The 17,523-nt window shown below is 39.4% G+C and overlaps 1 protein-coding gene across 1 annotated transcript; it reads left to right on the top strand.

Moving 5' to 3' along the window:
* The first annotated feature begins 4,645 nt into the window (after nucleotides 1–4,645).
* si:dkey-234i14.6 lies at nucleotides 4,646–16,126 on the top strand. Its single transcript, XM_042496100.1, has 5 exons — nucleotides 4,646–5,131; nucleotides 9,503–9,679; nucleotides 12,999–13,208; nucleotides 14,886–15,099; nucleotides 15,710–16,126. The coding sequence occupies exons 1-5, from the start codon at nucleotides 4,646–4,648 to the stop codon at nucleotides 15,886–15,888; spliced, it is 1,266 nt and encodes a 421-aa protein (XP_042352034.1). The 3' UTR covers nucleotides 15,889–16,126.
* The last annotated feature ends 1,397 nt before the right edge of the window (nucleotides 16,127–17,523 follow it).

The following is a 17,523-nucleotide window of genomic DNA, read 5'->3' as shown; positions in this document are numbered from 1 at the left end:
TAATTTATCTGGCTGCCCTTGAGATAAACTAAGCAAAATATTTTGGCTTTTGTCCAGTCAAATGTGTTGTGTCACTGTCAGCTGTGAGGTTTGCTTAGCCAAGGCTGTGAAATGATGGTCCAGTGGAAAGTATTTGCAGTTCATTGTATATTAACAAGAAACCTCTGCGTGCTATCATGCCGAGGTGTTTGTGTGAGTGGTGTTATCTTTCAGACCAGCGGTGTGCCAACAGAAAGAAACATATTTCATTTTAGCCGGGCATCACAGAGATTAAAAATAAATAGTATGGTGAGACAGACATGAGAGACCTGTTGTGGCACTGAGGCAGATGTCAGAGTGATGAGTCCAAATGCTGAACACATGCTGATACAGTGGGCTGTAAGGACGACATGTCTTGGCTTAGACTGAGTACAGTGGGGGGTGACTGTGCAGGAAAAGCTGTTTAGAGTGAGCAAGGAAGGAAATGGCTCCCTGAGAAAAAAATCAAGACTGAATAGGCATTGCATTTTGGACTCACTGTAGGTTTTGGATGGTTACACTTTTGCACTTAAGTGTAATGCTTCACAAGGGTTGAAAGTATTGAAAAACATTTACTTGAGTCTGTACAGAAGGATATTTTTCAAGTAACTGACTGTATTAATTTTGTTTGGAAACATTTTACTTCCACTACATTTAGAAAGAAAAATATTATACTTTTGACTTCACTACAGTACTATGAATGTTCCCATTATTTGTTACTTTGAAGTATAGCTTTGTAGTCAACAGATGAATTTTCTTTAAAAAGTGCTTGTTGCACTTGTGCATTGGTGGAAATGACGGCTACAACAGATAAAGAGAAAGTTGAAGATTCCTTACCACCAGAGCTTCCATGGCCATATCTGAAGTCCATGCATGAGAATTTTTACTGCACACAAACTTAATCTCTTTCTATAAAAATCCACCCTCCAACTTCAGAAAGCATGTTAAGCATGTTATACATTTGTTTGATTTCAGAATAACATTTTACGCAAAGTTATCTGGGGAAAAAAGGCGCTATACTCATCTCCCAAACTGTTGAAGCAAATTGTGACCAGGATTCAAACGATAAAAAAAATTCAAAATAAAACCACAAAATGTCTCCATACTGTTCGTTCTGAAGTTATCCAAGTGTCCTGAAGCCCTTATGTGCAGAGTTGTTTTGAAAAACGTCACTGGCTTCATGTTTTTAGCTTTGTTGTAGCCGGTTGCATGTAGCTCCTAGTGAGGGAGCCATGCTCATGTATGCGCGGTCGTACAAGACCTACAGGAGCTTGCAGTATCTGCACACCAGTATTTACATGATACCAGTAAAACGCCCCACACACAGAGAGAGATTCCTGCAGTTAGCAGCCAGCAAAAAGTCCCTTTGCTGGATTTAAAACTACTGCATGAAAATATACTTTATAATACTTAAGTATTTTTTTAAAAGCAAGTACTCCAGTACTTAAAGTCAAGTAAAATTTTGACTGAAATCTCTGTCTCTTTATTCTTCCAATCGTCCACACTATTCAAAAATGTTATAAAGACCGCAAACTAACGGGTGGCATCATCTCATTCTCTGGGTAGTGACCCTGTGCATGAATATAATGATTTAATACGGCCTGAACTCTCTGACAACAATGAGGGTTTGTGTTCATTATGAGGGGGCCTAACTAGTTTTTTTTTCTCTGATGACCTCAGATCTATGCATGGCCCAATTACTGGCTGTAAGATGTGGGCAAGCTGATAAAAACCTGCTTTCTGTGCTCCTTTTGTTCAGACTCAGGGTTGTGTCAGAGTAGAACGTGTGAGGGATCCACTCAGTGTCATTATCACATTCAAATCCCCAGGCTTCGTGGAAGGATTATCTCCATCGCCTCTGTGTAACTGCATATATTAGCATGCCAATGTGGAAATCAAAGCAAAAGTGCTGCTCAATTGTTTTCTAGTGTATTATTTCATGCTACATCATGTGAGGGAGTGCTGGTGAAGTAGGTGAGATAATCTTCAACCAATCTCAATATACGTAAAATATTAAAAACAAAACATGAAAAAACAATATGAAGTCCGCTTATAAATTTTTCATGAATGCAAGATGTGAACTATGTGCTTTTAATTTGTCTTCAACAAGCCGTCCTTTCGACTAATTCTGCATTAAGATCAAAACAACTGTTTAGTACTACAAATACAATCATTGGTGCAGCCATTATAGAATATTTCAGCCCATCATTTTGTTTCCAGGTGACTGCTCTCCATTCATTTCCAGGGAAGTGCCTTGTATGCGGTTGCCTGCCAGCTCGCAGGTCTTAACTGTAATTAGAGCTTCATTTCTCTTTTCATCTGGACTGGATGGACAGTATGATCGTTGCCAGGCACCTGCAGAGGTGGAAACCAATTACCGGTGGAGGTGCGGTGTATGACACCAATATACCTCTCTCTCTGTTTTGGTACGTGTGTGTTTGTCTCTGGATCCTCTGCGATTTAAATGGATTTATGCACTTTCCTGTCATAGTCATAGCAACAAATACGAACCTCCCTGTGAGTCTCGTGAGGGCTTTGGCTTATATCAGGGGTCACTTTGGTAAATTGATGTCCTTCCCACCTTTAAAGTGCTAATTTTATTAGCAGGGCTCAAATGGGGCTTAAAGGTCAGAGCATTATTTAAAATGCTAAACCTTCTGATGAATGTGATGCATCGAAGTCATTCGAGTCTAGGGTGGCAGCAGCGAGGAGGAATATAATGAGGAATTTCGATGATGGAATACAGCGCTGAATGCATTTCATTGGTTACACAGTATTCATTTATTCAGCTTCTATATTTGTTATTTATGTGAGAGGCATATCAAGGTTCAAGGTAAAACTTATTGTCATTCCCTTCATAAGCAATATGCAGCATGCAGGGGATGACTCTGGTACATCAGGCCTTTAGTCTACACAATATGAGAAAAGATGCAGTAGCAAAAAAGACAAAGATGAAGTACAGAGATAGGTCATTTTATAACTTTTTGTAGTAATTTTGTGTCTCTGAGGTCATTTTGTGTCTGTAGTTATGTTGTGTCTGAGGTGATTTTGTCTTTTTATAGTTATTTTCTGTCTCTTTTAAGTCAGTTTATATCTTTTTGGAGTAATTTTGCATCTCCTTGAGGTAATTTTGTGTCTCTATATTTTGTGTCCCTTTGTAGTAATTTTGTATCTCTGAGTTCATTTTGTGTCTTTTGGCAATAATTTAGTGTCTCTTGTAGTGATTTTGTGTCTTTTTGTATTTGGGGTCTCTGAGGTCATTTTGTGTCTTTTGTAGTTTTTTATGTTTCTTTCGGGCAATTCTGTGTCTCCTGTGGTGACTTTGCCACCCTGTAGTTATTTTGTATCTCTGCAATTCCAGCAAAGAGATACAAAATAACTATTGTAATTTGTGGTCTTTTTGAGTCTTCTCTTGGATGGCACTTGTACATTTTTGTGAGGAGAGGTCTGGGCAGGTCACTTGCACAGATATAAAAATGAATAGAGAAATGCTACGATTGCATCCTCATCTCTGTTCTGCTGCCTCCAATGTGCCATTACAATCTCATTTTTAGCAGCTGCACCACATCAGTGGATCTTTTTATATAAATTGGCCTTGTCCTCTGCGGAACCATCACCATGGTGAAGTATATCCACCACCAGTGCTTTCTCTAGTTCAGAGAGGACAGACGGGGACAGAAAGGGAAACAAATGTCAAAATTGAACCCACATGTGGCATAGATGGAGCTGGTGATTAACAGGGTGCTGTAAGAAATGAGATGGCAATGCATGGCATAGGAGAGATTAGAGAGGATGTCAAGCTTTCTACAGGCAGACTTCCTCTCCTCGCTGGCTTTTCTCTTAATCTTTCAACTTTAAAATGACTCTCATGTTGACGCTCATCATTTAATCAGATCTGTCGCCTCCTGCTTTTTATAGCACTTGTCTTTCCGTGGGAACATTGTTGTTGTGAAACAGGAGTAGATGTCTCTACACTTTATAATCAGTCCTTTGAGATTATACAGTAGGTGCACTGTGCCACTGTCTGTCCTTGTGTTTGTGTATTTGCGCGCGCGTGCGCGCGTGCGTGAGCGAGAGCGAGAGAGAGTGACACACCGAGAGAAAGAATCGACCCCTCTTGTTTTAGCAACAGTAAATCAATAATTCCTCAGAGTAAAACCAAAGCACATTGTCCAGCCCCTGCAGTTCGCTGTTAAGCATCTATTGGATTTTAAGACGGGACAATCACATGCCAACGGGTAGTTTTCCATTGACTTTATGAAGTCCTGGCACTTTTAAAAATATTATTTAAATGTAAACCTTTACGCGTAGACTGCTGATACATTAAACGGCTCGTTTTGTGCTGACGCTCTGTAGACACATGCAGTAGCTACTTCAGGAGAGAGAGAGAGAGAGATAGACAGACAGAGAGAGAGAGAGCGAGAGAAAACAACTGAACTTGCAGCGCAGGCAGCGGAGAGGACGCATGTGGCAAGTCTCAGCTGGTTTGGCGTGGCTGTGAGCATGGTGCACGTAAAGCCTTCTTCTCTGTTTCAGTGAATGCACAGATGTGGAGAGGACGCTCGCCTAACTGATAAGGAAGGATACAGCTGCTGGCTCTCGTTATCGTATAATATCTGCTCGCAGTATGGACGGGCTGCAGCCAGAAAACGCTGGAGTTGGCGGCACCGGGGAAAACGCGGAGGAGAGGTTCCGCGCTCTCGCCTATGACACCGCTCTGAGCACATTGGTGGCAGTGGCCGTGTACGTGGTGGTGAAAGTGAGCCTGGACGGCATCAGACAGTGGCGGGCCAGGATCTCGGTGCTCATCGTGGGTTCGGGACCCGTGGGGCTGACGGCCGCGCTGGTCGCTGTCCGCTCCGGTAAGGTGCTGAAACTGACCGTGCTGGATGAGAGGTACCGGACCGCTCTGCTCTGCCGGCCACAGCAGATCGCCCTGGATCCCCGCAGTGTGAAGTTTCTGCTGGGACTCGGGGTGGACTTTGATAACATGGAGGGCTGTTGGCACAACGAGCATTTCTTCACCAGGATAGGCGTGTTTCAGGAGTACCTGCTGAGCATCCTGGAGCAGAAGAAACAGAAAGTGGACGTCAAGGTGCAGCTGGGAACCAAGGTAAAGCATCCTCACTGATTTCAACTTACAGGCAACCATATGTCACAGTGGCGCCTCAAGGCTTTTGAAGGTCTATAACAGGGATACTCAACTTCCTTTACTTGGGGGTCACTTTTACAAAATGACAGGTGGCCAGGGGTCAGTCAGCAGCCCCAGATTTTAGGGATGTTTCCATGATGTTAGGACGTTTTTAGGATTTCAGGATGTTACTATGATTTTAGGACCTTTCTTGGAATTTAGGACATTTCAAAGATTTTAAGATGTTTCAAGAGCTTTAGGACATTTCCAGGATTTTAGGGCGCTTCTTGGAATTTAGATTTTGAGAATTTCAGGATGTTTCGAGGATTTGAGGACATTTCTAGGGTTTTTGGACATTGAGGTTTCTGGAATTTTAGGATGTTCTAGGATTTTAGGACATTAGGAGCTGAGCTAAGACCTCTGTCAAGGGGTTCGGGGCATTGTCACCTTTTCAATAAACCAGCTCTATTTTGATGCTTTTTATGCACTCTTGCACCTTATGTATACTAACAGTACAAAAACAATTCCCTGGCAAAATTTTCTGAATTTGCAAATGTTCGTGGGGACCACCCTGCTATTGGGGGCCAGATTTGGCCCGTAGGCCAGAAGTTGAGTATCACTGGTCTATAATAATCCTCATGTGCTACTCTCACAACTAAATCCTATGTTATAAAACTTAAATCTCCTCATGCATTTTATCAATAATACATAGAGCACTGATGTGGAAATAACGTGCGATAGCTCTGCAGAGAGATGAGATAGACTTCAAGTCCCCTACTTCCTCATTTTGTAATGACTGTGCCATCATAGTCTGTCAAAACCTGATCCTCCCCAAGTGGCAGCAGTCAAAAGAAGGAGGCTGGTGTGTGCCTCCACTTCAGCAGAGGTCTGATAGCTATCAGCTGTGATGCTGACAGAGATGTCTGATCCGATGTCCAATCAGAAGCCCCTGAGCAAGGCTGCTGTCTGAAACTGTAGCTCACTCCTTCCTTTTCTGACATTTGAAGAGCCATTTGATGCTCTCAACATGAGCCTGTTTTCCCTTAAAGCACAACATAGAGAACTGACTTTTCTCAGCAAACATCATTTTATTAGTTGTTATTATTAGTTGTAAAATGTGCTGCAGCAGACAACATCCTTACATTTCCTCATTTACACCTCTCATACTGTAGGTATACTATTCTACAGTTCTCCCAAAACTGCTCATAAAACAACATTGTATAATGTCGGACTGAAAGCAGGCTCATCAGTTGAAATAACCTGTTATGTAAGCTGACCTCAAACCTGTGGAGAATCCTCGCTACAGTTTTTAGGCCAGTGGAAAGAAAAAGACAGAATATAGTAAACAAATTCCAATCCAAAAATATTATATCACCAAAATAAAATGGATTAAAACTATAATCCTATTTGGATTACAAAGGATTTAATTACACATTTCTACAACAGATTTTCTGAGGGTATCCCCAAGCCACATGCACATTTAGTGAAGCGTTAATGTGTGTTCTGGCACCTGGCCACAAAGTGTGATCGATGCATTATGTTAAATCACGAAGGTTATCCCTGTTTTATTACAAAAGTTATGTTTATTTGTATAGCCCTCGCTGTGGGCTTCATAACTCCTACACCAAGAGAACAGTAACATGAGAACAGAACCTCCCTGCCAGACCTCAACTTAGGCCAAAGAAATACGTAACCTACTAACACAAAAACCTCAGAGGGGTTTCTCAGAGAGAAGCCACAAGTGCTTAGAGAGGTCAAACAGTTATGAAATGTTCAGTGAATATTTGTGTCATGGCTGGAAACCAGAGCCAGACTTAATCACTGCTCTATTAAGGTTGGACTAGACTGTCACTGTGGATGCTGTGACAGTAGAAAACATAGCTGTCGTGGTGGCACACTTGTGTGTTGCTGCTCGTCTCTGGCCAGCAGCTTCTTTCCTCCTTAATGTCATTCCTGTTAGCTGCGGCTGTCCTCCCTGCTATCCAGTGACTCACCAACCTTTGGTAGACGGAAGACAAGGTCAGGAGGGTCTTTGATCACAACAAACTTCAGTTTTATTTAGAGCTACTGCCAAGTTTGCAATTTCCTCTTGATTAGACAGGACATTGTGTTTGATGAATGGTTTTTTCACCCTCCCAGCCTGTCAGGAGTTCAAAGGTCTGGGAATGCAAAAACGGTCTTTTAAATAACCTGTTCTCTGCAGTCTAAATGGATTTAACAGAGATCTCTTGCATCCCTTGTAAGGCCCTTTTATTCTCCCTTTCAGCCTGTCAGTCTTTTCCCAACTCACTTTGTCCTGCTCTGTCTCCTCCTCTGCACAGGCAAGTACCTGGTGTTTTACTGAGGGGCAGCGATGCATACACGGGCATAATAATAAATCTCTCAGAGAGATGCACTGTTGCCAAGACTAGCACAGCCTCTGGAGCCCATTTTAATGGCTTGTAAATGTATAATAAAACTCACCTGTTTCTTTGATTAATAGGCAGCCGGCGAGGGAGAAATCAAAATGTTTGGTCAGGTCAAAGTTACAGTAATGCAAATTATAATTAGAAACTACAGCGGAGGATTAGGGCCATGTTAAAGAAATAAAAATGTTAGATTTTGACAATTAAGTTATAATATTATGACAAGAAGGTTGTAATATTACAAGAATGAAGTCACAGTTTTATGAGAAAAAAAGTTGTAAAATCACCAGAGTTGAGTCGTAATCTTACAAGAAAAAAGTCATAATTTTATAAAAATAAAGTCATATTTTTACAAGAAATAAACATATTGCAAGAAAACAATAAAACAGGCGAGGTCAGCAGGTTACCTGTTGACTGTGTGTGGCACAGCACGCCACCTGTTTTATAGTTTGCAAAATGTTTATTTCCATGATATACTATCCCTTTCCCCCCTTTTCTAAAAATATGACTTTATTCTCGTCGAATAATAACTTTTTTCTTGTAAAATTATGACTTTATATTACAATTTTATTCTCATGAAATTACCATTTTTTACCTCATAAAACTACAACTGTATTCTCGTAATATTACAACTTTCTTTCTCATAAAATTCTGACTTTATTCTTTAAGTCACAAAAAGAAAATCCCCAATATGGCCATAAAACTCTAAGAAACCTTAGTAAAGTAGTAGTAAACTTAGTAGTATCAACAGTAAAACTGATACAAAATTAGAGAGATTAGTCAACAACAAGCTGATATGGAGACATGGGGTCTTTTTTGCAAATGTATTAGAATTCCACAGGAGACATATATATTTCTGTAAAATGGTTTCTTTAACCTTGTCTGACCTACTTGATATTAAAGTGCTATATTTTCCAAAGCTGGTCCCATAGAGTGATACCTCTCTTTAGATCTCTCATTTCACCAGATTGTGTGCACTTTTTGCTGGTCTGACATCAGCAAAAAAAAATGTCAGCACTTCGTTGGCAGCCTCTTCATTCTCTCGCTCACAGAATCATTGACCACAATCTGTATTGAATATAAGATGCATAGGGATGTTAATAGCAATAATGCATTATGACAAACAATCAACCATCTGTGCCCTCCTTCACTGACAAATCGAAAGATCTTCTGTGCATCCCCACAAAGTCATAGACCCCATATGATTATTGTTATTACAGATTATAATTGGTATAATAAGAATAAATACTACTACTACTACTACTACTACTACTACTACTAATAATAATAATAATAATAATAATAATAACAAAAATATTATTATTGTTATTATTATTATAGTAGTAGTAGAAGTAGTAGTATTTATTTATTTATTTTCCTCTTTATAATTTTTTTGTCTTTTTTTCCCCCAAAAATTCTTTTTTCTTTTTTCTACACTTTAAGGTACTAAGTCAAATTGTAATGTGGATTGGGTTTCTGCTAGGGGGTTTAGGTAAAATGTTTTATATATATGTGTGTGTGTGTTACCTATGTTAAACACTAAAAAAAAGTTCTAACAAAAAATGATTTAAAGAACAGATTAAAATTAAAAGTAGTTGAAGTAGTTGTTATCTTCAAAATAATTAAGTATTGTATAAAATATCAAACATTACCTAGATCAAGCCTCTCACTTGTGGGGATTTGCTGCTTATTTGCTGCTAGAGAACCAGTATATGTGTATATAGTATATACTGTATGTTTCTGTTGTTTGTCCCGTCAATCATCACTTGTTTTAAAGGCTGTGTGTTGAAGACTTTTTTTCCACAATCCGGACCCAACTGACTAATTGGCAGAAGAATCAGTTTAAAACATATAAATTAAAAAATTTGAAGCTATGAAAGTGAATTAAATTCTAATATCCATTAAACTGTTTTTTTCCCTGTATTTTGTTTATCTCTTGTTGCTTTAGTTCACAGAGGAATACCTGCGCCGGATCCCGAGGAATGAGTGGCCTCGTGTGATTGTGGTGGCCGATGGGTCGTGTGGCGACGCCTGCTCGGTGCTGGGCATCAGCTCTGACTACACTGTGGAGTCGTGCCATGCCTTTGGCGCTAACGCATCTATAGAGAGACTAGACCAGCGACAGGTCAGGACACACAAACACACAATCTGTATACCCATATATGAACATAGACATACACTAATGGACGCACTTATTCATGTGCACACACTGAGGCAATAACCAACAGGTTGCTGTTTGCATAGAGAATGAAGGCAGCAGAAACAGGATATTGCAGGATATTACAGTGAAGGCGACTTTATTGTCCTCATAAGGCTGACTTGAGCAAACAGTGATGTGGCCCTGCCAATAGCAGCTGAGCACAATATCTGACTCTCATATAAACAGCCAGATTACAGCAGACTGTTGGATCTCGTCAGCATCAACATCGGCCCTATTCTTGATTTACTCATTGAATATGATAAGAGCAGCTGTTAGGAGGCAGGTGACAGCGATGATAAAGCCTGCGATTTAATACGCCCCCCTGGCCAGACTCATAATCTGCTCCCTGCCAGGTGAATATGAATCAAGATATCAAAACATCAGCTGCAATGTTTTCCAAATAGTGTGCCAAAGGTCATTTGACATTATATAAGCAGATGGTTCCTTGAATGATGACTCAGTGATGTTGCCAAGAGGCACTGAAATGACTGAATAGATAAATAAGGTAAACTCCCTTCCACAGAGTAAAAGTTAATTCATTATTTCTTTGACTGTGTAGTGTTATATAAGCTGCAGATCAAGAAATTAAATGTGTAGTGTGTAGGATTTAGGGGGATATATTGAAATATGATACAAGAAGTATGTTTTCTTGAGTGTAAAATAACCTGAAAATAACAATCATGTTTTGGTAATGTTAGAATGAGCCGTTCATATCTACATAGGTAGCAGGTCCTCATCCGCAGAGTCTGCCATGTTGCACCGCCTTGTTCCTGCAGTGACTTAGTATGGAAAAACCAAAAATTGTCTCTAAATAGGGCCTTTCACATTTTCCCATTTTAGCTTACGCCAGCATAGTTAGCAGTTCCTCTGCAACAAGCCGAACAGCATCGGCAAAACACTAATTTGTAACATGAAACTACTTTATTCAGTGTTTTTTTTAATCCCTTGTTTTCTTCTCTGTCAACCCTCCTAAAGAATGAACTGTGAAGAAATCCTAACTGGGAAAAGTTTTAGCCAGTTGCTAGATGCCACCAAATCCTACGCAAAGCTCCTTTCAAACTTAAGTCAAGGCAAACTTTATTTGCAGAGCACATTTAAAACAACCACATTTAACCAAAGTGCTTTACAGTCATAAAATACAAAGCAGATAAATACAGAAGGAAATGGCAATAAGAATATAAGAGAGAATAAAGACATTAGAGCAACTTTCAGTTCAACGAAAGATGGGGCACAACATTCATTTATTCATTCATTCACTCAAACCTTTATTTAAGATTCAGGAAATCAGTTGAGGGGGACCCTCATTTTCATCGATGCCGAGCATGAACAAAGACATTAAAAACAATTGACAAATAACAGTTAAAATATAAATAAAATCATACAAAACAACAACAAAAGATTAAATCAATTAAGTTTTCAGGCTCAAATCAATCATACAGCAACTGAAAGAGATGGATTTTCAGAAGCAACTTAAAGGTTTCTCTTGTCTAAGCAGTTTTTTTTATTTGCATTGGTAAGCTGTTTCAGAGTTCAGGGGCAGCGACCGCAGAGGCTCAGTTGCTGCTGGTTTTGTGCCCACTATTGAGAACATCCGGGAGCATCTGATCCATCAACCTCAGTGCTCTTACTGGAGTATGAAAATACAGTAATTCTTCTAGAAAAGGTGGCACCAGACCATTTAAAAGCTTAAAAACAGGCAATAAAATCTTAAAATCAATCCAGAAACGTACAGGAAGCCAGTGGCAAGAAGCCAATACTGGTGTTATGTGATCTGGATAATAACAAATGTATAATATCTGGAATATGGTGCAGCAGACAGACTGACAAACAAATGTCACATCCCTGCTGGTCCGCTGACGTTGAAGATGCAGACAAATGATATTTACCGCAGTAGTCAGCTCCTCAATCTGCGCTATTATTGATATTTTTCACACTTACTGACTTGTGCAGACAAAAGGTTGCTCTAATGATTATATGCAGCGACAGTCTACACAAAACAGAGGATTCATTTGGAGAACTAAATAAACAGGTCAAGATCTCAGGTCTAATATCTGACACAAGCATAGTCTCTGCTTTTTTTTATGCCACCATAACCATTCATATCACGTTCTCTTTAGTGGCTGTGTGGCTGCCTTTTATTGGACCCGTTTCTCTCTGGCTGTTTCCTGTAGTGATTGAATTTACCTCCCAGGATATGACCTGGTCGTCCCCACCATCCTCTCCCAGTCGCCGTTCTGTTCCCTCACTATCTCCCTTGGTTGCTTTAAATGCTGTCTGATCCAACTTGGCTGGTTTTTGTCACTGAAAGCTCCTCCTTTCCAGTGTTTAACATTCTTATTTAGTAGACCGGCACTGTGACTTAATTCACACAATTAAAATTAAAATCATTTTTTTATTATAATTCAAATGTGCAATGGGGTTTTTAAGGTGAAATAATTTCTAATATCATTGTCTTAACTGCAATATTTTGGTGCAATATTTCAACCACAGCAATCCTCTGTGCTATATTCTTCCAATGTAGGCTATATTTCCCATGTTCCACATAGTGTATATATTCTTATTGATATTCTCACTTATGTATGTATCTGTTGTAGTATCACACACATATGTATATTTTTAACTTACATACCAGTTTTTCTGCATTGCATTGTAGCATAGGCACAGTTTTGTATTTCACACACTTTACATACTCAGCACATTGTACATGTTTATAATTTCAAATATTCACATACTACTGCTTATTGTTCATTATTGTAATCTTTTACATTTTATATTTTTTACACCCTTGGCATACTCAGCACATTATACATACTTATATTTTTTTATATTTACACACTTGTGCTAAATGATTTACTGTTGTATGTTATATTTTTATATACTTTGTGCTGATATTTATTTCTCTTATTTCTATTTACTATAATTGTCTATGTTTGACATCAGAGTGACTGTAACAATCCACAGTTTCCTCCCAGGGATCAATAAAGTATTTCTGATCCTGATTCTGATTCTAAAAAATAAAACTGATCAATTCTGCTGTTAGGGAAATGGGGAGTCAGATTGAACCATTGAATAAAAAAATCAAGATTTTATTAACCTCCGCTCCAGTGACAACAACTCACAGGCAGCTGTGGTAAATGCGCATCACTTATGTTAAGAATTAGATTTACAACTGATGATATCAAATATGACACTAATATCACTGCTGTTCCTCTGTTTTTTCTTTCACTCTGTCTTTAAACTCCAGGTTCCCACTCCTGAGATCCGTGCTCACAGCCTCTACTTCGACCTGTCTGCTTACGGAGTGGAGGCGCTCCGGGAGCACCGAAATCCCACGGCCAAACCCGGTTTCCACCTGAAGATTTATGGCACCTTCAGAAACCGCTACATGGCCCTTGCCTGCCCCGCCTCTGACACCAAGATGGTTCGCTTCCTCAGGCACACAGCCAACGCCTCCGTAAGAGTCCTTTTGATTAAATAATGTTTCTGAGCTTTGTTTGCTGCTTGTTGTTGATAAAGCGTCTGGGTATGAAGAAAACACAGCTGTGGTTCCGTGTTACAGCAAAGGAGAGACAAATAATGATAACTCTGGCCACAGGGCTGCCTCATCTAGCTACTTATTCCTCACCTTTCATTCAGCAAATGGCCTTTGAGTGTGCTATTGTGGGAGTCCATTAGTGTCTGTATGTCGGTGTATGTTTGTGTCAGTAAGTGTTGGAGTCTGTGGATGTATTTGAGCGTGAGTGTGTCTGAGCCAAAGAGAGCTGAAGAAATGGGGGAAGAGGGGGAGGAGAAAATAGACTTCACTGTGTGTGTGTGTGTGTGTGTGTGTGTGTGTGTGTGTGTGTGTGTGTGTGTGTGTAGAGGCCATCTGTACCCTGCTGTTACACATCAGTGAATAAATTGAGGGCAGCATATTTTCTTCCTGTGCTCAACAACAGGCTGTGGGTGTGTTTCGAATCACTGGGCAGTTTGTGTTTTATCTTCATTTTCATGTCAAAAACTGCTCTGGTCATGTCTGTAGCCTGTGGCCACAATGTGTGGTGTAGTACGCACAGGTACAAACCTTCCTTGGAGCGCTTGTTGCTATGTGGGTGGCATCATACGCACTGTTACTTGGTAACAGATGACTGTGCAAGTATGGGTCGAGGAAGAGCAGAGTTTAGCAGAGAAAAGGAGCAAGAGAGGCCTGTCACTCAATACTCACAATTACTGTAGAATCGATGAGAGGGAACACGGCAGCTTTTCTTCTGCAGTGTTCGACATCAACATAAAATGCCAAAGTGTTTTTATGAGTCACAGTTGCTTTGGTGCAGATAGATGAAAGGATGCAACAAAACCTGTAATGGTAGTGTGACATGTGTGACTTGGTCTTGACCCATAGAACACTATTAAAAGACAACATTTGAATTATGGCTACAGCCAATGATTTTTTTTTCATGGTTGTAACCTTTTCTTCATTATTTGATAAGATGTTTTCCCAATGAAATGCAGAAAAAATGTGCAAAATAAGAAGTACAGGCAACAAATAAAACAGATCCAAATGATTGTTACTGCAAACCAATTTTCCCACGGGAACAAATAAAGCATCTGTCTTTATCTTATAAGTTGAATAACGCCTACTATAAAACAATGAAGACTAACTGGTGCAGACTAAATACACAAGTGAAGCAGGGTTATTAGGGAGAGGTGAAACTACTCAGGGTGGGGAAGGTAACCACACAGGCAGGAAACACAAAAGGCCAGGAAGTGAGGTATCTGAAACAAGATACACATATGAGTAACAAAATAAAACAAGAAAAAATAACTGAAGATATGAAAAAAAAAAAAAAGAAATTTAATAGCTGGGCCCGGATTAACATAACATGCAAATTCATCAGAGCTCAAAATGACATATTCAATTTGGGTTTGTTTTTTCCAACCAACAGATTAAAATTAAAAAAAAAATTAATATTATAAAGAAACGCTCAAGTTAAGCTGAAACTGGTTTGATCAGAGCACATCTGAGCCTTCAGATGTGTAAATCTGCAGTGTTGTTCGTAAGCAAGTCACTTTACAAGATGGTGAGGTTAAAAATTGTTAAAGTGGACCTTTTATGATGCTACAAATCACCTGTCTCTGTTTTGCTGCCCAGATCATGAAGAACATTTTCCACCAATCCTTCAACGTCTATAAGACAGACATAGAGCCTCGTCTCAATGACGTGACGCTCCACCACATGCAGTGCAGCCGTCGTCTTTTTGAGATTCAGTTATCACACAGACGCATCAGTGCTGCCTACATAGAGGGGGACAATGTGGCAGTCACTGTGGAGGGGGAGGCGGCACGTGTCCTCAACTTCGACACAGGTACGCTTGTCTGTAAAACAAGTTATTGCACTGCTGAAAGCTGGAGGGGGTATTCTGATCTTTTCTATGTTCAAAGTACTGCTGAGGGTGAGACAAGCAGAACACAGAGCTGTTTCAATAGATGAAACAAAATGAGTTGGAAATTAAGGGAGATGCAAGGAGAGATAAATTATTTTTTATGTGTTCTGACTGTGTGTGACTCATTACTGTACTCCGACGCCTTTCAGCTGATGCTTATCTGGTTTTGTCTTCATTGTGCTGCTTCCTTCTTTTTATTTAAGTCGTAACAATGATTTCAAGGGTACAGTTTAGTATTTGTCTGCAAAATAAGGACCCGTATGCTTCTTATGATGATTATGCGCTGTGCTTTACTGAGAAAGATTTTTATTTAATGCATTAACGATAGTGGAACCGATATGCATTTACAATAAATAATAAATAATAATAAATATTTTTCATTAATCCATTGTATTGGCGCTCATTAAAATAAGATGCAGGTACAGATAATCAGCAAAATGCCAAATATCGGCACCGATAATCGACCAGGCCGATAATCTGTCGACCATTAATTTGATGATGTCTGTGATGCATGTTTTTCTTAATCCTCCAGGCTGTGGGGTGAATCTGGGTATGCGAGGTCTGGAGTCAATGGGGACGTTTATTTACCGGACAGCCACAGCTGTGGACCAGAATGATATTTTAGAGGCACTGTCAGCTAAGATGCAGCACTCCAGACAGGTGGCCGAGACCTTCAAGCAGACGGGCCTGACTCAATCAATGTATGAATGAAACACGAGGACGACATGGTGAATGTATAATGCCACCTAGTGGATCGGGTGGATTATTTGTGTTTACAGTGAACGTTTACAGTGTATCAAGAGTCTGATGCTGAGATGGACCACTAATGGTTGCATACTGAATGGAGCTGAATGAGCTGTGAACAGATGGATAGTGGATGTAAACATGGGACCATAAGTCTTTGTGACATACAGTGAGTGGATCTATTCATAATGGATGGAGTGAGAATGGTCAGGGCCACAGTTAGTTACAATACATTTGAAGCTGTTCTGATTTTTCAGGTCGCAAAGGTTGTTAATACAGAAAGAGATATTTAATCTTTTAGTGCTGCAATGGAACAATATACATTAACTGCTTAATGCACTGAATTTCTGTGTAAAGTGTGAGAATGTAGGAAAATAAATCCAGTACTAAGAGAATAGGAGTAGTTCGAATAAATGAAAACTCTGTGATGCTTTTTCTTTTTCATCACTGTCATCTTCTCCATTTGTTAGGGAAAGAACTGACTTGAATTCCAAAATCTAGTCGATTTTGCTCTCCATGCATCACATCAGTGGCGCTAGAGGAAATGAGACAGCATCATCAGCTACTGAATAATGTATAAAAATGTTATTGTCCATGATTTATAAGAGAAGCACTCGTGTTCAAAATGTTATAATCAAGCCTTTTGTCTTTGTGTTTGTTTGACAATGTGATGATAATTGTGGTGATGATGTGCTAAAGTATGGAGTTCCCTATTTTTGTGTGCTGCCTTGTAAATTAAGACTTTTTGGCATATTTTAAAAAGACAAGGAGCCAATTGTATTATCACAAATCATTACTGCTGTTGTTACATCTTCACTTTCCTTTTTATATTTTGCTCAAGGTGATTTAAAAGGAAACATTTATTATTTCAGATGAAGGATAGTAGGCTGATTATAATGTCCTACTACTGTCTGAGTGCCAGTAAAGGTGGTGATTTAGCAAGAGTAATATGGATGGTCTTTACTCTTACTTTAATTAGAGATTAAATGCAGTTTAAAAAAAAGAAATAAGTAAAATCAACTTAATTTAGTTCTTAGTCTGGGCTCTAACAAATTGCTTATTTGAATTAAAATAAAAAATAATGACAGCCTCAATTATCTGTTCTGCTCTGCGGGTTTGACTCTGGAGGTATCACAATTTTTATTGGTGTTACAAGCTGTGGTGGGAAAGGGGAAACTTTGTTTTCAGAACAGCTGATATGAGGCAGTGCTGTCCTCTAGTGGTGGATTCTGTCTGTTGCATCTGCCTCAACTCAGACCCTCAATTTAGACACCTCTCAGTCCTGTTTGTATAAGTAGGACAATTCATTTAGTATTTAATGTATAAAAAAAGATCACTATAGCTCACAGGCCACTGATGGAACCAGCAGGGAAACAATATATGGTTCAAGGATACAAGTACTTTCAGGCTTCAACAATACATTTGCTGGGAAACGCCAACTTTATCCTAGGAACCCCTATTTCTTTGAAGCATAACTCCTCTACCTCTATTATTACTGTTATTTTATAAGTGTGATTCCTGCTACTTCTCCAGTTGCATTGCTTCATGGCATGAAATACCAGCAAAGGTTTAGTGAGTTGATTTCTACTTCTGTGGTAAAAA

Source organism: Plectropomus leopardus, chromosome 11, assembly GCF_008729295.1.
Source record: "Plectropomus leopardus isolate mb chromosome 11, YSFRI_Pleo_2.0, whole genome shotgun sequence".
NCBI classification, from domain to species: domain Eukaryota; kingdom Metazoa; phylum Chordata; class Actinopteri; order Perciformes; family Serranidae; genus Plectropomus; species Plectropomus leopardus.
The sequence above is the reverse complement of the archived record's forward strand: the minus strand, read 5'-3'. Positions and strand labels throughout refer to the sequence as shown.

Coding starts and splice junctions, on each gene's coding strand:
- si:dkey-234i14.6 (XM_042496100.1), top strand. CDS start 4,646: ATGGACGGGCTGCAGCCAGAAAACGCTGGAGTTGGCGGCACCGGGGAA. Junction 5,132..9,502: donor AGGTGCAGCTGGGAACCAAG/GTAAAGCATCCT, acceptor TTGTTGCTTTAG/TTCACAGAGGAATACCTGCG. Junction 13,209..14,885: donor GGCACACAGCCAACGCCTCC/GTAAGAGTCCTT, acceptor TTTGCTGCCCAG/ATCATGAAGAACATTTTCCA.